This window comes from Mus musculus, chromosome 4 (assembly GCF_000001635.26).
Source record: "Mus musculus strain C57BL/6J chromosome 4, GRCm38.p6 C57BL/6J".
NCBI classification, from domain to species: domain Eukaryota; kingdom Metazoa; phylum Chordata; class Mammalia; order Rodentia; family Muridae; genus Mus; species Mus musculus.
In genome coordinates, this window is record NC_000070.6 from 144669607 (window position 1) to 144692642 (window position 23036).

At 38.7% G+C, this 23036-nt stretch overlaps 1 protein-coding gene across 1 annotated transcript; it reads right to left on the reverse strand.

The window, feature by feature from the left end:
• Positions 1–330: 330 nt before the first annotated feature.
• Aadacl4fm4 (AADACL4 family member 4) lies at positions 331–16762 on the reverse strand. The gene is made up of 4 exons (NM_001085504.1): positions 16595–16762; positions 4922–5138; positions 4152–4215; positions 331–1105 (listed from the first exon to the last, which is right to left on the reverse strand). The coding sequence occupies exons 1-4, from the start codon at positions 16760–16762 to the stop codon at positions 331–333; spliced, it is 1224 nt and encodes a 407-aa protein (NP_001078973.1).
• Between the last annotated feature and the right edge of the window lie 6274 nt (positions 16763–23036).

Consider the following 23036-nt stretch of genomic DNA (forward strand, 5'->3'; position numbering starts at 1 on the left):
TTTTGATCTTAGCATATTTCATTTTTGATTAGTGGTCTTTGTATAAATTTAAATATCATAATAAAAGAACTACACAAAAGTCTCAGACATATTTCCTCACTTTTATGTTTCTGTAACCTAAATGCCAGTAGCAGATGATATTGTAAGATATAACATTAGAAGTGCATATGCTGAGTTCCTTTTACTGTAAAGCCATTAGTACTTTGCTTCCACTTCATCCACTCTTAGACTATGCACAATGTAAAGATCTTCCCCAACAGCAAAACAAAGCCCAAGCAACTCCACTGCACAGGACATTTTTATTTCATTACACAAAGACCAGAGTGACTATCATATGCTTTTTATGCAACTGACAACAGTGTTTACTACTTTTATGGAGCAGGGGAAAGATAGAAACTTTCTATCAAACAGAAGGACGCATCCATGAAAGCCATCCATCACATGGTGCCAGGTCACAGGAACTCCCTGATCTTCCAAGCGCTTCTTGTAAAGCAAGGTGTCATCACGAACTATGTCATACTCACAGCTCACTAGGAATGCCTCAGGAAGCTGAGCAATGGTCTTATCATCTGCGATGATAGGTGAAATTTCTGGATTAAAAATGTGTTTTGTTTCTAGATAGGCAGCCTCATTAAAATGTCCAAGAAACTCAGGTTGTGTGTCTTGGCTCCAGAGCCTTCTGGGAATATTGTCAGAGCTGAGCCATTTTCTGTATTTCTTCCACTTGTCCAGAGGTATAACAGCACCTGTAAGCATGGAATCTCCCCAAGAGAGATCAATGGCCAAGTAGTTACACACAAATATAATCAACAAGTCTTTGGAAAGAAGTGGGATATTTTTATTCTGTTGTAGAGATGGTAAAAGGAAATTAATGACCTGCAAAATTGGATAAATCAAGACTTGAGCCCGGATCTGGGGGAGACTAGGGGTACTGACCAAGGTCTGGGAGATGGAGGCTACAACCCAACCTCCAAAACTATCTCCACAGAGCACCACCCGAGATGGGTCCACTCCATAAGTTTCCAGGGCCTTCAGAAACAAGATGGTGGCACTCAGGCAATCATTAAGAGCAGCAGGGTGATGATGCTTAGGAAGCTTGCGGTACCTAAGAAAGAAAGAGCAAACACAGCATGCCTGTTTACAAAAGGAAAACTGGAGGTTATTTCAATCATCATCCTCTCCTCTCAAAGGTAACTGATTCTGATTCAGTCCTCAGCGTGATGCTAACAAGTAAAACAAGGCAGCCCCCACTTTTGCTCCATGGACTTGAACATACCTAGAGTCAGGGAAGCCTGGATTCTACATTGAAACTCACACTGTGTTTCTTATTGATGAGCTTAGCACACATGGGATAAGGCAAGTTCAAAGTCCTTGCCTTTAGAAACCAATCAGCCATTAAAACCAAGAAAAGTCATTTGCAACTACAGCTGCTTCTACTAATACAAAATTGAGGGCTACAAAAAAAAAAACCAACAAAATTGAGGGCTACTTCTTCCGATGTATTGGGCACATGTTGATCACTCTTAAACCACTGCTAAACCCCTCAAATTGATATTGATGTTAACATTAAAATCTTTTCACAAGTATTCATTCTAGTGTTTATTTTCCTGTAATTAACTTGAAAAAAATGGGGTAATCAGGGAAATTGTACTTCCTAACAGACCTATGGAGGGACTCTTTTGGACGGATACAAAAGGGACAATATAGCAGTTCTCATGAATATAAATTTTTATTTACGTGAAGGTCTACTAAGACTTGAAGATACTTTTATTAAAACTAAATATGGCAATTGAATGAGAAATATGACATGTGCTTCCGTATTTAAACACTTTATCTTAGGTAATGATGCTGTTTGGGAAGGTTGTGGGACTTTTAAGAGATGGAGCCTTGCTAGAGGAGGTATGTCAATGGGGGCAGGTTTTAAGAATCTACAACCTTACCCTGATTCTTGTTTCTTTTCTCTCTGATTTTTATGTCCAGTTGAGTTGATGTGTTCTCCCAGTTTCTGGCTACCATGCCTCCTCCCCTTCCCCTATGGACCCTGACCCTAAGGAATTATAAACCAAAATAAACCGAGTCTTCATGTATAGTTGTTCCTGTGAAAATCACATCTACATGTTTTTTGGTTTGGTTTGGTTTAGTTTGGTTTGGTTTGGTTTGGTTTGGTTCGGTTTGGTTTGGTTTGGTTTGGTTTTTTGGATTTTTGAAGGGGGACTAAAAGTTTGGCCTTTAAAAGTCATTGTATGAATGACTGGCCGAATTTGAGGCCTAAGCCTTAAGAGAGAGCCCATGCCTGACACTGCTTGGAGGGCCAGGAACGAGAGGCTGGATATTGCAGAGACCTAGGATAGAACCAAATATGAACAACACTCCCAAATGTCAATGAAATGATTCCTAATAATATTCTGCAATACTCATAGATCAGTGCCCAGGCCAATCATCTTCAGTGAGGCTTCGTCCAGCACTCGATGGGAACACATACAGAGATCTACAGAGAAACATTAGCTGTAGCTTAGGGAACACTGTCGAAGAAGGGGGTGATGATTGTGGGAGGCAGAGGGGTTGAGGACACCTGGAAAAGAGAACACAGCTCACAGAATCAGCTAGGCAGGGCTCATATGGTCTCACAGAGAGTGAAATGGCAATCATGGGGGCTGCATGGGTGTGTACTGGGCCCTCTGTATATATGCTGTGGTTGTTAAACTTGGTAATCTGTGGGGAATGGATGTCTCTGACTCTTTTTGTTGTTGTTGTTGCTGTTGTTTTTCAAGACAGGGTTTCTCTATGTAGCCTTGGCTGTCCTGGAACTCACTCTGTAGACCAAGCTGGCCTCTAACTCAGAAATTTGCCTGCCTCTGCCTCCCAAGTGCTGGGATTAAAGGGCTGAGCCACCATGCCCAGCTGTCTCTGACTCTTTGCCTATTCACAAGACCCTTTTCCTCCTACTGGGTTGCCTGGACGTGAGAGCTTATCTTTAGTCTTACTGCACCTTGTTATGCCATATCACTAGGAGTATTGCTCATTTCTGAAGGGAATGAGAAGAAGAGTGGATCTGGTGGAGAAGGGAGGTAGGAAGGGGAACTTGGAAAATGGGAGGGAGGTGAGGTGGCAGTCAGAATTTATTGTATGAAAGAGGAATGAAGAAATAAGAAAAAATCATTGTGTCTTATTAACAGAGATGACAGACTGGTTCAGTAGAAGGTGGAAAGGCAGTAGTGCTGAAGGTAACACAAAGTGTAGAGGCCAGACTCAAGAGGATTCAGAGGAGAATAAAGATTGTAACCTGGATATAGGCTATTCATGTAATAGTTTAACAAAGAATCTAGCTATTAATATTTTCTACTCATGTTCTGAGAATTTACATGAGCTTAAATTTTAAAGTAATAAATTAATTTCATAGAAGGAGAAATTTTTAATACAATATAACATTGACTCTGTAGCATGACTATTATTACTGGTTACTCTCATGATTTTCATTGAAAAAGAGCAAGTGGGGCATTAAAAAAATACAAAATGTACAGCTTGGAAAAAAAGGAATAACTGAAAAAGTTAATTGCTGCAAATGGTGCTGTAATTGTTTATTAATATGGTACCATTAAGGAGTAGTCTCTTTCTCTATTCTCAAACAATGAGAAAGGTACTAGCAGGAGGAGATGACCGTACACAGCTAAGCTTCCAACTTGTTAAAGAGAGCCTTAGGGATTCTCTCCTCTACAAAGCAACTGCACGTTTAAAAAAACAAAACAAAAACACTTCTAATGTGATTTTTAAGAAGATGAGTGTCAGCCAGGTCCAGTGAACAGTCTTTTGGTTTTAATTAATTTACTTCACAAAGAAATATTAACCTATAGTAAATTTTTTTACCAAGGTTTTACACTAGCATCCTCAAATCATCTCATTTTCTTAAGGTTCATTTATTGTATCAAAAAGTGATTCTCTAGATTTGCACAGTACATTCTGATCTCAAAACCATACTGCCCCAGCTCACAAATGTACCCAAAGCAATGGGCATCTTGTCAGGCTTCTTTTGGTTGAACTTAGTGTGTTCACAAATATGGGACTATGTACAAGAGAATCACCATCTCTGGGTTCCTTTTGGTGATCTCTAGTCAAAAAATAATCAACTGGCCCAGGGCTCTCAGGCCACTCACCCCACTGAAAGCAACACTGAGTCTGTCTCCCGGACCAGGAAACTGCACAGGTTATGGTAAATGTCTGTAAGAGAAGGCCAATTGTTAAATAGATGTGGTGAGAACACAGAACTCCTCACCACACTCCTGTGGACATAATCTACTATAGTGAACATGGGTAATATCCCCTCTCTAAAGTTCAGAGTTCAAGTGCTTCAGTATATCAAGGTCAGGGAAAGGTAACCATTTGCAAATGGGCAAGAGCATTAAGGTGCACAGGAGAGGCTAAAATGTAGCTGTGATGGGCTTCGAAGTGTGTTTTTAAGGATCCTTCTCTTGAGAGGATGAGACTAAATGCAAATATTAAAAAATAGACCCAGTCTACCAGTTTGGGGGAGCAAAGGTGGAGAGGGGGGAAAAGAATGAATGGGTTTCCACTACAGTGATCCAGCTGAACTAAGTAAGGGAAACATGTGAGTATGTGGCGATTGTGAAACGACAGGAACAACCAGTGTGTGAATGGGAAAAAAAAGGGAGTCATACTCGGTGCTAGGATAGGCCCACCTAGACACTGATGTCACAGCCTGGAGATAAGAATATAGGAAATATTTCCATGGAGGCTACAACCACTCTGGCTGAAGTGAGCCCTAATCTTTCTATCTATTTTCTTTAACAAAAGCACCTACTTCTACTTGTTTGATTTCACCACAAGGGGGCCTCATGTAAATGTATGCAACATTCCATCTGTCAGGGGGACTTTCCTCTCATCATCCCATGTGGAAGCTACTCACCCAGGCTACCAAAAGCTGCAGCCCCTCCATGGTAGAAGATGATGCCCCTCCGGAGTTTGGAGGACACTGCCTTGGGCTGGAACAGTCTCACAGGGATTGTCCCCAAATGCATGTTTGTCACCACTAAGGTAGGGTCCTTCCTTATGGGCACTAAATCATGCATAAATATAATGAAGCTGGGCAGAGAGCAGATTCTCAGCTTCTGCAATATATTACCCTGTTGGAAGGAAAGGAAGGAAAATAAGAGTGTGAGTGTAGGAATTATAAGACAAGATGGTTGATGCTGCAGTCACTTAGCATTGCTCAGGTGCATTTACCATTGCGCACATGCCTCCTGCATGTGCACTGATCTCATGGGCATACAACTAGCTTTGCACTCTTTTATATAAGGAAGGCAGTTCATACTTTTCTTCTAAAAAGGCCCCCAATTAATGAATGTTGCTGTGACTTGAGTGTTTCTTTCCCTTTAACCTTGTGTTGAAATGCCATTGCCATTGTGAGTGTTAAGAGATGGATCGTTTGAGTGGTGGTGACATCCTATCCTCATGTATGTTTTAAATATACAATGGAGAGAGTGAAATCATTAATTCTAGCATAGGCTTCCAGGGAGTTAATTCAGCTGGAATGTTTTGCCCATTTGAACATAGGTATACTTGTCTTTCCACTGAGGGATGACTCAAAGAAGGCTCATTGCTGACAGCTTGTTCTTGAGGTTTCCAAATGAATCCAATGAGACAAACTAACTTCTATTGTCTGCAAATCACCTTCTCTGTGGTACTCTTAGAACAGCAGAGAAAAACAACTAACTGAAGGGCAAGCCAGCTTAAGGTGGAGTAGCAAGAAGTCATTAAGTGAGATGAAGCTGAGTGTCCTAGGCAATAGCCATAACCTTGGTGTCCCAGTTAGCTGTCAACTGACACATTCTCGAGTTGCCTGAAAACAGAACTTCAGTTGATAGCCTACCAAGATCATATTGTCCTGAAGAGATGACTGGGTGGGGGTGGGGGTTGTATCATGATTGTTAATTGATGTAGGATGGTTCAACCCACTATAGGCACCACCATTCCCTGGTAGGTGGTCCACGGTTATATTAGAAAGCTTGATAAGCATGAGCTTTTGATTGAGCCGGCAAGCAATGTTCCTCCATGATTCCTGCTTCAAATCCCTGCTTCAATTCTTCCCCTGAACTCAGTGATCAACTGTGACCTGGAGCTGTAGCCTAAAGTGAATCCTTTCCTCTCTTACATTGTTTTCGATCAGAGTGTCTCATCACAGCAACAGAAAGGAAACCAGAACATTGTGTTTTGCTCTCTGAAAGACAGTAGGTAGTGTGAGATGGTAAAGACAGTTTTCCATCACTGTCAACACACATCATAACCCACAGTTTTTGGTTATGGAGGATGCTTACCCTGTGTAAGCATGATTGATTAGGGATATGTTATGGGATCCAAAAAAAGGGACAAGAGGCTTGTACGTATTTCACAAATAAGGGTTTTTTTTTCTGTTTTTACTTATTTACTTGGGGGTGCAATGCAAATGTGATTGTGTCCCAGCACATGTAAGGCTATCAGAGGATAGTTTAGGTTTGGGGATTTTCTTCTACCACATGGGTCCCAGGGATTGAACTTCATTCATTGGGTGTTCTTTAGATTTTTTTGTTTGCTTGTTTATTTGGTTTTTGTTCTTTTTTTACCAAGAGCTTTTACTCGATGAGCCAATTCACTCAAACTCCAATGTCATTTTAAGATAATATGTTCACTCTGATAAATTTTGGCTAATATGCACTGTATCCATATTTCAGGAAGCATTATAGGATATCATAGTGTATGTGCTCAATATATCACAGTCACTGGACTGTGTCCTCCATGAACTTCACACTTACAGTATTTCTTTGTCATGAGGAAAACAGCATGGTAGGCTAACAGCAACAAAAGTTATAGCAGCCAGTACTTACCAGGTATCTACAATGTACCAGTAGTTCAACTATTAACTTGCTTGACCCTTCTAAGTCAAACACAAGCATTATCTCTGTGGGAAACTAGGAAACTGAGGCATAACAATGTCAAAGACAAACAGTTCAGAGCTGTTCAATAAGATGTAACTGCTGAACTGGAAAGAGTCTGGGGTTGAAATCACACAGGCATGATTTCAAGACTCAGACCCACCATAAGGTACCTGGAAAACACTGAGCATTATCACTGAGTTCTAACCCCTCTTGTTTGCAAATGAGATGCTGAAGTTCATGAAAATGACAGAAGGAGCCCTTCCAATCTGCACCAGCACCGGGTCATCTTGGGCTCGGAGTCAGCGGACATGACAAGGTCACTAGAGGAATTGCCACGTGATCTTAGGACCTCTGGTGAGTGGAACACAACTTCTGTTCCAATCCAATCACACGGGACCTAAGACAGCATTAAGGAAGCAGAAAACCCGGCCTGACCAGGGTCACAAGTCCCTTCCAGTTGGCGCCACCACCTGGTCACCTTGGGTGTGGAGTCGGCGGTCACCCCCAAGGTCCCTAGAGGACAGTGTCTATGGCAGACCCTGTTTCAGGCTACAGACATCTGGGCACCTTCCCTGCCAGAGAATAGGTGTCTGCCCCGCCCAGGAGGGCTTTGCCAAGCATCTGGGGGAGGCATTTGGTTCCCGGACCCCTCTGAGAATAGCCTGCACAGGTGAGAGTGTGGACTACAGAAGTAACAGCTTCTGGGACAGGCCGAAGTGACACAACTCCTGTTTCAGAGCTTCATCTTCTGCCAGGAGGCAGGTCCAAACACCAGATATTTGTGCACCTTCCCTGTAAGAGGAGAGCTTGCCTGCAGACAGTGTTCTGACCACTGAAACTCAGGAGACAGCTACTTTCCCAGGTGTACTGATAGAGGCTAACAGAATCACGAGAGGAGCAAGCTCTAACCAGAGACAACTATAACAACTAACTCCAGAGATTACCAGATGGCAAAAGGCGAACATAAGAATCTTACTAACAGAAACCAAGACCACTCACTACGATCAAATCGCAGCATTCCCACCTAACCCAGTCTGGGCACCCCAACACATCAGAAAAGCTAGACCCAGATTTAAAGCATATCTCATGATGATGGTAGACGACATCGAGAAGGACTTTAATATCTCACTTAAAGAAATACAGGAGAACACTGCTAAAGAGTTACAAGTCCATAAAAGAAAAACAGGAAAACACAACCAAACAGGTAGAAGTCCTTAAAGAAAAACAGGAAGACATCCAAACAGGTGATGGAAATAAACAAAACCATACCTGACCTAAAAAGGGAAGTAGACACAATAAAGAAAATCCAAAGTGAGGCAATGCTGGAGATAGAAACCCTAGGAAAAAAATCTGGAACCACAGATGCAAGCATCAGCAACAGAATACAAGAGATTGAAGAGACAATCTCAGGTGCAGAAGATTCCATAGAGAATATTGGCACAACAATCAAAGAAAATTAAAAATGCAAAAAGATCCTAACTCTAAGCGTCCAGGAAGTCCAAACCTCCTGATAATAGGAGTAGATGAGAATGAAGATTTTGAACATAAAAGGCCAACAAATATCTTCAACAAAATTATAGAAGAAAATTTCCCAAACCTAAAGAAAGAGATGGCCATGTACATACAAGAAGCCTACAAAACTCCAAATAGACTGGACCAGAAAAGAAATTCCTCCCGACACATAATAATCAGAACAACAAAGGCACTAAATAAAGATAGAATATTAAAAGCAGTAAGGGAAAAGGGTCAAGTAACATATAAAGGCAGATCTATCAGAATTACACCAGACTTTTCACCAGAGATTATGAAAGCCAGAAGATCCTGTACAGATGTTATACAGACACTAAGAGAACACAAATGCCAGCCCAGGCTACTATACCCAGCCAAACTTTCAATTATCATAGATGGAGAAACCAGAGTATTCCATGACAAAACCAAATTCACACAATATCTTTCCACAAATCCAGCCCTTCCAAGGATAATAACAGAAAAAAAAAAAAACAATACAAGGACCGAAACCATGTCCTAGAAAAAGCAAGAACGTAATCTTTCAACAAACCTAAAAGAAGACAGTCACAAGAACAGAATCCCAACTCTAACAACAAAAATAATAAGAAGCAACAATTTCTTTTCCTTAATATCTCTTAATATCAATGAACTCAATTCCCCAATAAAAAGACATAGACTAACAAACTGCCTACACAAACAGGACCCAACATTTTGCTGCTTACAGGAAAAATATCTCGGGGAAAAAGAAAGACACTACCTCAGAATAAAAGACTGGAAAACAATTTTCCAAGCAAATGGTCTGAAGAAACAAGCTGGAGTAGCCATTCTGATATCTAATAAAATCGACTTCCAACCCAAAGTTATCAAAAAGGACAGAGAGGGACACTTTATACTCATCAAAGGTAAAATCTTCCAAGAGGAACTCTCAATTCTGAATATCTATCATGCAAATGCAAGGGCAGCCACATCCATTAAAAAAACTTTAGTCAAGCTCAAAGCACACATTGCACCCTACACAATAACAGTGGGAGACTTCAACACACCACTTTCATCAATGGACAGATTGTGGAAACAGAAACTAAACAGGGACACAATGAAACTAACAGAAGTTATGAAAAAAATGGACTTAACAGATATCTACAGAACATTTTATCCTAAAACAAAAGGATGTACCTTCTTCTCAGCACCTCACGGGACCTTCTCCAAAATTGACCATATAATTGGTCACAAAACAGGCCTCAACAGATACAAAAATATTGAAATTGTCCCATGCATCCTATCAGATCACCATGCACTAAGGCTGATCTTCAATAACAACATAAATAATATAAAGCCAACATTCACGTGGAAACTGAACAACACTCTTCTCAATGATACCTTGGTCAAGGAAAGAATAAAGAAAGAAATTAAAGACTTTTTAGAATTTAATGAAAATGAAGCCACAACATACCCAAACTTATGGGACACAATGAAAGCATTTCTAAGAGGAAAACGCATAGCTCTGAGTGCCTCCAAAAAGAAACTAGAGAGAGCACACACTAGCAGCTTGACAATACACCTAAAAGCTTTAAAACAAAAGGGAACAAGTTCACCCAAGAGGAGTAGACAGCTGGAAATAATCAAACTCAGGGGCAAAATCAACTAAGTGGGAATAAGAAGAACTATCCAAAGAATCAAACAAACCAGGAGCTGGTTCTTTGAGAAAATCAACAAGATAGATAAACCCTTAGCTAGACTCACTAGAGGGCACAGGGACAGCATCCCAATTAACAAAATCAAAAACGAAAAGGGAGACATAACAACAGATCCTGAAGAAATCCAAAAAACCATCAGATCCTTCTACAAAAGGTTATACTCAACAAAACTGGAAAACCTGAATGAAATGGACAAATTTCTAGACAGATACCAGGTACCAAAGTTAAACCAGGATCAGGTTAATGATCTGAACAGTCCTATATCCCCTAAAGAAATAGAAGCAGTCATTAATATTCTCCAAACCAAAAAAGGCCCAGGACCAGATGGGTTTAGTGCAGAGTTCTATCAGACCTTCAAAGAAAATCTAATTCCAGTTCTTCACAAACTATTCCACAAAATAGAAGCGGTAGGTACTCTACCCAATTCATTCTATGAAGCCACAATTACTCTGATACCTAAACCACAGAAAGACCCAACAAAAATGGAGAACTTCAGAACAATTTCCCTTATGAATATCAATGCAAAAATACTCAATGAAATTCTCACTAACTGAATCCAAGAACACATTAAAACAACCATCCATCCTGACCAAGTAGGTTTTATTCCAGGGATGCGGGGATGGTTTAATATACAGAAATCCATCAAAGTAATCCACTATATAAACAAACTCAAATACAAAAACTACATGATCATCTCATTAGATGCTGAGAAAGCATTTAACAAAATCCAAAACCCATTCATGATAAAAGTCTTGGAAAGATCAAGAATTTGAGACCCATACCTAAATGTGATTAAAGCAATCTACAGCAAACCAGTAGCCAACATCAAAGTAAATGGTGAGAAGCTGGAAGCAATCCTACTAAAATCAGGGAATAGACAAGGCTGCCCACTTTCTCCCTACCTATTCAACATACTACTTGAAGTCCTAACCAGAGCAATTTGACAACAAAAGTAGATCAAGAGGATACAAATTGGAAAGAAAGTAGTCAAAATATCACTTTTTGCAGATGATATGATACTATATATAAGTGACCCTAAAAATTCCACCAGAGAACTCCTAAACCTGATAAACAGCTTCAGTGAAGTAGCTGGATATAAAATTAACTCAAACAAATCAATGTCCTTTCTCTACACAAAGGATTAATGGACTGAGAAAGAAATTAGGGAAACAACACCTCTCACAACAATCACAAATATAATGAAATACCTTGGCGTGACTCTTAACTAAAGATGTGAAAGATTTGTATGATAAGAAATTCAAGTATCTGAAAAAAGAATTTGAAGAAGATCTCAGAAGATGGAAAGATCTCCCATGCTCATGGATTGGCAGGATCAATACAGTAAAAATGGCTATCTTGCCAAAATCAATCTACAGATTCAGTGCAATCCCCATCAAAATTCCAACTCAATTCTTCAACAAATTAGAAAGGGCAATCTGCAAATTCATCTGGAATAACAAAAAAACCTAGGATAGCAAAAACTCTTCTCAAGGATAAAAGAACCTCTGGTGGTATCACATGCCTGACCTAAAGCTGTACGACAGATAAATTGTGATAAAAAGAAATGCATGGTACTGGTATAGTGACAGACAAGTAGACCAAGGGAATAGAATTGAAGACCAGAAATGAACCCACACACCTATGGTCACTTGATCTTTGACAAGGGAGCTAAAATGATCCAGTGGAAAAAAGACAGCATTTTCAACAAATGGTGCTGGCACAACTAGTGGTTATCATGTAGAAGAATGTGAATTGATTCATTCCTATTTCTTTGTACTAAGATCAAATCTAAGTGGATTAAGGAACTCCACATAAAACCAGAGACAGTGAATCTTATAAAGGAGAAAGTGGGGAACATCCTAGAAGATATGGGCACAGGGGAAAAATTGCTGAATAAAACAGCAATGGCTTGTGCTGTAAGATCGAGAATTGACAAATGGGACCTCATAAAATTGCAAAGCTTCTGCAAGGCAAAAGACACCTTCAACAAGACAAAACAGCCACCAACAGATTGGGAAAGTACCTTTACCTATCTTAAATCAGATAGGGGACTAATATCCAATATATATAAAGAACTCAAGAAGGTAGACTCCAGAAAATCAAAAAACCCCATTAAAAAATTGGACACAGAGCTAAGCAAAGAATTCTCACCTGAGGAATACTGAATGGCTGAGAAGCACCTGAAAAAAAATGTTCAGCATCCTTAATCATCAGGGAAATGCAAATCAAAGCAACCCTGAGATTCCACCTCACACCAGTTTGAATGGCTAAGATCAAAAACTCAGGTGACAGCAGATGCTGGTGAGGATGTGGAGAAAGAGGAACACTCCTCCTTTGTTGGTGGCATTGCAAGCTTGTACAACCACTCTGGAAATCAGTCTGGTTGATATTAGCCCAGAAACTTAGAGTACCCAAGATACAAGATACAATTTTCAAAACACATGAAACTCAAGAAGAGCGAAGACCAAAGTGTGGACACTTTGCCCCTTCTTAGAATTGGGAACAAAACACCCATGGAAGGAGTTACAGAGACAAAGTTTGGAGCTGAGATGTAAGGATGGGCCATGTAGAGACTGCCATCCCTGGGGATCCATCCCATAATCAGCCTCCAAACGCTGACACCATTGTATACACTAGCAAGATTTTCCTGAAAGGACCCAGAATAGCCGTCTCTTGTGAGGCTATGCCAAGGCCTAGCAAACACAGAAGTGGATGCTCAGAGTCAGCTATTGGATGGATCACAATCCCCCAATTGTGGAGCTAGAGAAAGTACCCAAGGAGCTAAAGTGGTCTGCAACCCTATATGTGGAACAACAATATGAACTGACCAGTACCCCCTAGAGCTTGTGTCTCTAGCTGCATATGTATCAGTAGATGGTCTAGTTGGCCATCATTGGAAAGAGAGGTCCAGTGGTCTTGCAAACTTTATTTGCCTCAGTACAGGGGAATGCCAGGGCCAAGAAGTGGGAGCAGGTGGGTAAGGGAGTGGGGGGAAGGGTATGGGGGACTTTTGGGATAGCACTGGAAATGTAAATGAAGAAAATATCTAATTAAAAAATATAATAAAATAAATAATTTGGAAAATAAAAAAAAACAAAAATGACAGAAGGAAGAGTTGGGGAATTCAGAAGACCTTGCAGAAAGTCTTACTGATAAGTCTGAGAGGACCAGCATTAGATCTTCTTCGATTGAGCTTGTTTGAGTCCAGAGTCCAATGGGAATCCCCAACGTATTTCACTCATGGACAGACTTCCCAATGGGAAACTCGATTGTTTTCTTGCTGAATTTGGAGAGCAATGAGTCATCCTACAAGGCAGAAGTTACCTAGTGCCCATCCATAACCCTATGATGTGTGATGATTCCATCAGAACCATCAGCAGCTCACTTCTGAATGCCTTGATATCAATGTGATTCTCCTTGGTCCATGCTGATTCTATCTCAGCATATTTTCCCATATCCTGTGGCTTAGCTTACCTTCTGTCTTTTCCTGAGAGACTCTTAAGCAACCCAAGCAGATAGCTTCAACTAACATAAATACCCAACTTTGGGAATGATTTTCTTGAAAAAGCAACCATGCTTCTCTTCCTTGTATGGATACCTGCATCCTCCTCTAATGTCTCCACTATACCACCAGACTTTCATAACCTAAAACTGCATTACAAGTATATGAGTATCTGCACGTGTTCCTTCCAGAAAAGCAAAACACTCTTGTGAGAGTGATCATATCCCAGTGCACACTTAGTCTCCACTCCATAATAATAAACCCTTTTTCAGGAATTTTAAATAATAGAGCATTACACTTCAACTCCCTATGCCTTGCATCCTGCAGAACTATGGCATATGTTGTAAATGTATATTGCTTTGTATGAACATCTTCTATGGCTTGGTACTAGGGCATAAATGAAGTACAGGTCAGATAATAACTACAATAGATATTAGTATTACCATGCCATTATTACATTATAAATATATATCTCAGGATTGCTTGTGGTTTTAAACTCAGATACTGAAACACTATTAGAAAATGGTCTTTTTAAAATTTGTATGGTCTTTAAAATGAATTGTGATTCATTACTCTCTCTCTCTCTCTCTCTCTCTCTCTGTGTGTGTGTGTGTGTGTGTGTGTGTGTGTGCATGTGTTTGTGTGTGTGTAGTTATTCATGTGTATTGTGTATATATTAGTGATTGGTTGAAGTCTACTGTGTCACAGATGCTAGGCTAGGTCTCCAACTCTTAGCTGCATCTTCCATTTCTTTACATCTTGTAGAAGTAATGAAGTCATTTGTAGCAACCTTCAAATCAGTGGCCACTTCAGAGAATGCTGCTGCTTTCTCTAGGGACGTGGTAAGATACTAGTAGTGGTATTATAACAGGGCCCCAGACCTTAGCACAACTGACTCCATGGTGGAAGTGCCATTCAGGATTTAAAACTCAGTAAGTAGACAGCACCACCAGCCCAAGTAAAAGGAAAGACTTAACCCAGCAAAGTCCACACAGTTCTTGGAAAGTCAATAAATGGACTTACTGACAGAAACCATCTAGGAAAGTTTATAGCAAGCAAGATTCCTAGAAATGGATTGCCATTTTGTATGGATGTGATGGGTACACTCTGTGATGCAAAGTACTCAGAGACTTCGTCCCAGGATTGCTTCTCACTGCTGATATGCTTTTTCTGCCATTACTGCATAGCCTAACGATTTCTGAGCATCAACCTACCCTACTGGACAAATTTCCTGCAGATCAACATGAAGATGAACTTTCATGAATTAATGTTGTAGAGATGAATTAATTACCTTATAGTAGTTCTGATTTGATTCAAATAATTTTAGGAAGAAAGTTTAAGGAGATGGTTGTTTTGCCACAAAGATGTAATAAAGTTAAAATCAAGAAAAGAATGTGTCCCCTCCTCATAGGATAGTAAGTAAATGCTGCATAATAAGAAATACAATGAGCTTTCGTGAATTGAACTAAAAAGAGGAATAGGCTTGGGACAGATTTGTGATCAATGAAAAAAATTCATTCTAGGTCAGGTCCAATGATGAAGCCACAGTTCTGTACTATGATAAAGAAAGGCCATGTGGAACTGTCGCTTTGAACTTATAATAATCTTATAGAATGAAACACTGCTTTGAACTTATTATCAACATCCTTTTGCAACTTCTCTTTCATGTAACATTTTATCTATGAAGTCATTTTATGAAGAACATTTGTCATAAAAAAGCAGAAGGTGGCATATCAAGCAAAGAGAGAAACTCTGGAAAAGAGTCAGGTGCAGGAACCTGGGCCTCCTGGCCTTGGAGAGAAGCTGGATTATGAAACTGATGAATGGTAACCAGCCATATGGCAGACATAGAGTAGAATAAATGGAATAATTGGGTTATAAGCTAGTTGGGGGAAAAATCTAGCTTAATGCTTAGGCATTTATTATTTAAATAATAACCCTCTGAGTTGCTATACAGGAACTGGAGTATGGTAGAAAAACCTATCGTCAGAAGAGGCTCTCACAGCCACTTATAACAGAGCAGAAATCCTCATAAGACAGCTTCACTGAGTGCTTCTCAGCTAATTTCTTCCCACCCTCTGCATCTCAACAATCTCCTAAGGTAACTGTCAACTTTTGGCCATTACCAAGTATACTCTGAGTATTGGGACATCAGGACTTTTTCAAATTGCCTGCCTCTATAGTCTTTTTATATTTGCTGTACCTGTTGGCACATGCTGATCAATACCCCCAGTCTTGATCTCCAAATGTCGTGCATAAGTCAACTGTCTAAGGCAGTCAGGCTAGTTTGGTGACTCCATAACATGCATGATTTGCTCTGCAAACAATGCCTGCCCTGTGCTTAGGAGATAGTAGAGAAAGTTAATCTCTGCTTTCAGGATCCCTCACACTAAGAAAGCTAGTGTGAGAAAGCACCTGTAAGCAGGGAAATGGGAAGAAGGGAGAAAGAAGTTGTGACTGAAGGTGTTGGCAAAGCTCTTGGATGATGTACCTTCGTGGCAGCAACTCTATCTGAAATTTATTTGCAATTTTCAGAAAAAAAAAGTGTGGCAATGCAGTGGAGAGTAAAATCAGATGGCTCAAGGCCAGGCTGGACTGTATCATGAGACCTTATTTCAAAGAGAAAAGAAAAGAAAAAATGAGGAGGGAAGGAAAGGGGGGTGAATGCGAAGAAGAAAAGGAGAAAGGAAGAAGAAATAAAGGAAGAAAGAAAGAAAGAAAGAAAGAAAGAAAGAAAGAAAGAAAGAAAGGAAGGAAGGAAGGAAGGAAGGAAGGAAGGAAGGAAGGAAGGAAGGAAGGAAGGAAGGAAGGAAGGAAGGAAGGGGAAACATAGGAGATTCCTCAGACTTCATTTTGTGGGAATCTAGAGAAAGAGGAGAAGGAAATGAAAAGAGAAGAAAAGTAAGATACTAACAACACCCCAATTCATGGTGCTCCCCTGAACCCAGCAAGAGCAAACTCACCAAGGCCATTATGAAGAGCATCAGACAATGCATACACCTGAACTTGACTGGATGCTGTAAAGAGGAAGGAATTTCTGCTGTGATAAAATGCTTTACCACAGCCCATATAAAGACTCCCAGTAAGAATGTAGGCAGCCCAACTAGCAGTAGCAGACACAGAACTGCCATGGTCCTGAGGCCCCTAGGAGTTGCTGTCCTGAAGAACTAATTTTAAAATGTTTGAGTAGATTATCTAACCGAGTTTTATACACTACTTCTTCTGGCTCATTGCCTCACACGTGCTTCTTGTCTGAACTGTACCCTAGATACTTGCATAAGCCAGTCAAGAAGAGCCAAATGTACTTGTTTCTTCAGAAACAAAAAGGTAAGAAATCATATCTGAACCATTAAGGTGGACTTGAGACCACTGTAAGATTCATACATGCTAGCAACTGAGAATTCAAGAAAGGGGTTTGACATGGATTACACCGGCCATTGTCCTGACTCAACTTGTCAACTGTATCACATAAGAAGAACCCTCTTCTACACCAGAGACTATCTAAGGTGAGCAAAGCATACACCTTAAAACTGCTTGGTTCAATATTTTCACACTATTCAATGCCCCAATCCAGGATGCAGAGGTTTGCAGAGAGTTTTCTGGCTAAAAATAATCAACTAAGGACAGTGAAAGGCACTTGAGGTGAAGTCAGATGGCATGAGTTCAATTCTCAAGATTCACATAGAGAAAAGAGATACTCAGGTCCTGAAACTTGTCCAGTGACTTTTTTATACATGCACCGTGGCATGCAAGCACATGCACATGTAAATAAAAGTACTTTAAAAAATGATCCAAGATGGTAATATACCTCAACAGATAAAGTGATTGCTATACAAGCCTGTAAACCTGAGACCAATCTCTGGATAACCCATAGAAACATCTAAATACAGTGGCATATATGTGTAATAACATAAAATTAGATACAGAGACAGGGTCATCCAGAAGCTCATAGGCAAGCTCTCCTGGAGTATTCAGCATGGCAGAAATGAGAGACACCTTCTCTCAACAAGATCTCAAGACCCAATTCCTGAAAGATGTCTTCTGTTGTCCACAAACACAGTGGAAGATACATTTGCCTGCACTCACAGTTACATCATAAACCCACAACACAATAATTGATTTAAAAAATAGAACCAGTCTATTTGATCTCTCAAAAAACAAAAACAAAAACAAAAACAAAAACAAAAGCAAAAACAAAACGAACCAACCATGAAAAAGAGACAAATATCTTAGTGTGAAACGATGAAAAACTTATCCCAAAACAATGGAACAAGAAAACAAGAAGGCTTTGCTACTACTACTCTAATATGATAAAATATACTAGAACCAAACTCATAATAAGCAATAAAGATCATTTATTACGTACTAAGAGAACAACTCACGAATAGGATACTACAATTCTAAACATGTAAACACTACAGGTACCCCAAGTTCATTCATAAAACAAATATTACTAGATATAAAGTTACATATTACCCACAATATATTGACAGTAGATAATTTCAATTTTCCAAGAGAAATGTCATCTCTCCTCTCAAAAAAACATTGGGCTATGTAGTTTTACTGCATGTGTGTGGTTTTAAGTTGCTTTTTAATTAGATATTGTCTTCATTTACATTTCAAATGCTATCCCAAAAGTCCCCTATACCCTCCCCCCGCCCTACTCCCCTATCTACCCACTCCCACTTCTTGGCCCTGGCATTCCCATGTACTGGGGCATATAAAGTTTGCAAGACCAAGAGGCCTCTCTTCCCAATAATGGCTAACTAGGCCATCTTCTGCTACATATGTAGCTAGAGACATGAGCTCTGGGGGTACTGATTAGTTCATATTGTTGTTCCACCTATAGGGTTGCAGACCCCTTCAGCTCCTTGGGTACTTTCTCTAGCTCCTCCATTGGGGGCCCTGTGTTTCATTCTATAGATGACTGTGAGCATCCACTTCTGTATTTGCCAGGCACTGGCAAAGCCTCACAGGGTTTTAAGTTTTGTTATCAAAATAATGCTAACATCATAAAAGAGTTCAGTAGTTGTAGTGTTTAGAATGAGAATTCCCCTTGCACTCATCTATAGGCTTGGGTATGTGAACACTTGGTCCCCAGGTGGTGGAACTGCTTGAGGAGGTGTGGATAGTATAGCCTGTTGAAGGAAGTATGTCACTGGAGGGAGGCTTTGAGAATTTAAAGATTTATGCTATTTCGACTTTGCTCTCTCTCCTTCCTGACTACAGGTGAAGAAATGAGCTCTCAACATCCTGTTCTTTCTACCATGCTGCCTGTGGCCTGTGGCCACTCCTTCCCACAAAGCTTCCTTATACCTCTCTTAAACTCTAAGTCCAAATTGAGTCTTTATTTATTAAGTTCCCTTGGTCATACTGTTTTATCACAGCAATAAAAAAGTAACTCACACAGGTGTATGTCCTCCTTTCTTAGTTTATAAACTAGTTTGGAAAGCATTGATGTTAGTAATTCTTTGAAGGTCTTGTACAATTGAACAGTGAATTTGTCTGGGTCAGAACTGGTTCTATTTTTTATTTCTGAACCAATCTCAGCGCTTATCATAGATTTGTTTATTTATCTTTTGGTTTAATTTGATAAATAATATGCATTATAAATTCATCTGCTTATTTCAACCTTTCCAATTTAGTTGGACATAATTTTTTAAGGCCTGCACTGATTTCCTGAATATTTTATATAATGGCTCTCTTTTGATCATAAGCGTTATTGATTTGGATCTTCTCTTTCCCTTGATTAGTTTGGCTGAGGATTGTTCAATCTTCTTTATCTTTACAAAATATTCGATATTTTGTTTTATTGGTTCTTTGCATTTTCTTGTTTCTATTTCACTAGCTTCTGCTTTGAATCTTAATATTTTTCTTTCTATCTATTGAATTTGGGTTTGGTCTACTGTGATTTTTTCCAAAGTCCTAAGGTAGAACAAAAAGTTATCTATTTGTGATTACTCTGATTTTTTTTATTAAAAACAAATTTATTTCTGAAACACCATTAATCTAGACATGATCACCTTCTCATTTTTATTGTGTTTTCCTTTTAGTCTCTCTTATTTCCTCATTACACAAATCTTCACTTCCAATTCTTGTTTATTTAACTTATAATTTTTTAAAATTATGGCTTCTTCCTTCAGCATTATAATTTCAGTTTCTTCTAATTTATGAATGGCTGTATTCATTTTTTAATTTCTATTACATAATTTAACTCTTTGTGTGTCGCATATTTATTTAGTTATTTCTGCATCACTTTACTTTGAAATATATTTTGAGTGTATTTAAAACTACTCATTTCTTTTTTTGTTTTATTTGTAGTTTTTTATTTTTTATTAAACTAATACAATTTCTTTTAAAATATATTACTCAGTATTGACATTTTTTAAGTCATCAAAATAATTTATAATAGTTAAAGGCATCTTAAGTGTACGTGATATGTTCTGAAGCTAAAAGAAATATGCTCTCAACCAGTTTTTAAAATCTATTTGGAACATTAAACATTATAGAAGTAGAAAAGAAATCTCTTATGAGGTCATCTATGAAAGGAAATTGTGACAAGTTGCTGATTAGATAGAAACCATTATATCTGCAAGGGAGATGCTCAGTGTAAATGTGGCTTCATAAATTAATTGGGTAGTGGTCCTTCTGTTTCTATTCTGTGGAATAGTTTGAAGAGTATTGGTATTAGGTCTTCTTTGAAAGTCTGATAGAATTCTGCAATAAACTCATCTGGTTCTGGGCTTTTTATTAATGGGAGACTTTTAATGACTGCTTCTATTTCTTTAGGGGTTATAAGATTGTTTAGATTTTTTTCTGATCCTCATTTAACTTTGGTATTTGGTATCTGTCTAGAAAATCATCCATTTCATCTAGATTTTTTGGTTTTGTTGAATATAGGGTTTTGTAGTAGGATCTGATGATTTTTTTTAATTTCCACAGGTTCTGTTGTTATATCTCCCTTTTCATTTCTGATTTTGTTAATTTAGATACCATCTCTGTGCCCTCTGGTTAGTCTGGCTAAGTGTTCATCTATCTTGTTGATTTTCTCAAAGAACCAGCTCCTGCTTTGGTTGGCTCTTTGTATAGTTCTTTTTGATTCTACTTAGTTTATTTCAACCCTGAGGTTTTTTATTTCCTGAGGTCTACTCCTCTTAAGTGCATTTGCTTTTTTTGTTCTAGAGCTTTCAGTTGTATGTTCTTTACACTTTCTTTTTGGAGGCACTCAGAGCTCAGTTTTCCTCTTACCACTGCTTTCATTACATCCCATAAGTTTGTGTATATTGTGCCTTCATTTTCATTGAATTCTAAAAATTCTTTAATTTCTTTATTTCTTGCTTAACCAAGTTATCATTGAGTAGGGCATTGTTAAGCTTTCATGTGTATGTGGGTTTTCTGTTGTTTTTGTTGCTCTTGAAGTCAAGACTTAGTCATTAGTGATCTGATAGGATGCATGGAATTATTTCAATCTTCTTGTACCTGTTGAAGCCTGTTTTGTGACCTATTAGGTGGTCAGTTTTAGAGAAAATACCACGAGATGCTGAGAAGACAGTATATTCTTTTGTTTTAGGATGAAATGTTCTATAGCTATCTGTTAAATTCATTTGGTTCCAAACTTCTGTTAGTTTCACTGTGTCTCTGTTTAGTTTCTGTTTCCATGATTAGTCCATTGATGAGAGAGGGGTGTTGAAGTCTCCCACTATTATTGTGTGAGGGGCAATGTGTTCTTTGAGCTTTACTAAAGATTCTTTTATGATTATGGGTATCCTTGCATTGGGAGCATTTATGTTCCTAATTGAGAGTTCATCTTGGTAGATTGTTTTTCTTTGACAAGTATGAAGTATTCTTACTTATCTTTTTAAATAACTTTTGGTTGGAAGTCAATTTTATTTGATACTAGAATGGCTGCTCAAGCTTGTTTCTTGGGACCATTTTCTTGGGAAATTGTTTTCTAGCCTTTTACTCTGAGGTATTATCTGTCTTCATCACTGAGGTCCATTTCCTCTGTGGAGCAAAATGCTGGGTCCTGTTTACTTATCCAGTCTGTTATTCTATGTCTTTTTATAAGGGAATTGAGTCCATTGATGTTAAGAGATATCAAAGAATAGTGATTGTTGCTTTCTGTTATTTTTGTTGTTAGAGGTGGAATTATTTTTGTGTGGGGCTATATTCTTTTGGGTTTGTTTAAAAAAGATTACTTTCTTGCCTTTTTTAGGGTTTAGTTTCCCTCCTTCTGTTGGAGTTTTTCCATCTATTATCATTTCTAGGGTGGGATTTGTAGAGAGATATTGTGTGAATTTGGTTTTGTCATGAAATATCTTGGTTTCTCCATCTATGGTAATTGAGAGTTTTCCTGGGTATAGTCATCTGGGCTGGCATTTGTGTTCTCTTAGGGTCTGTATAACATCTGTCCAGGATCTTCTGGCTTTCATAGTCTCTGGAGAAAAGTCTGGTGTAATTTGTCTGTTATGTGACAGGAGAAATTTCTTTTCTGGTCTAATCTAGTTGGAGTACAGTAGGCTGCTTATATGTTTATGGGCATTTCTTTCTTTAAGTTAGGAAAGATTTTTTTCTATTCTTTTGTTGAAGATATTTACTGCCCCTTTAAGTTGGTAATCTTCACTCACTTCTATACCTATTTTCCTTAGGTTTGGTCTTCTCTTTGTGCCCTGTATTTCCTGGACATTTTGGGTTAGGCTCTTTTTACATTTTGCATTTTTTAACTGTTTTGACATTGTTTTCTATGGTATCTTCTGCATCTGAGATTCTCTCTACTATCTCCTGTACTCCATTGGTAATGTTTGCACATACAAGTCCTGATCTCTTTCCTAGGTTTCTTTCTCCAGGGTTGTCTCCCTTTGTGATTTCTTTATAGTTTCTATTTCCATATTTAGATCCATATTTTGGTTTTGTTCAATTCCTTTACCTGTTTGGTTGTGTTTTCCTGTAATTCTTTAAGGGAACTTGTGTTTCCTCTTTTAGGGCTTCTGGATGTTTACCTGTGTTCTCCCATATTTCTTTAAGGAAATTATTTATGGCCTTCTTACAGTCCTCTATCATTATCATGAGATGTGATTTTAAATCAGAATCGTGTTTTTTTGGTGTTTTGGGGTTTCCAGAACTTGCTGTCATGGGAGAACTGGGTTCTGATGATTCCAAGTAGCTTTGGTTTTTATTGCTTATGGTCTTGCCCTTGCCTCTCCCCATTTAGTTACCTGTGGTGACCCAACAAAGAAAGAGAACTTCCGTCCAATTTCCCTATGAATATGATTGCAAAAATACTCAATATAATTCTTGCAAATCAAATTCAAGAACACATCAAAACAGTCATTCACCATGATCAAATAGGCTTTATCCCAGGGATGCAGGGATGATTCAATAGACATAAATGCATCAACATAATCC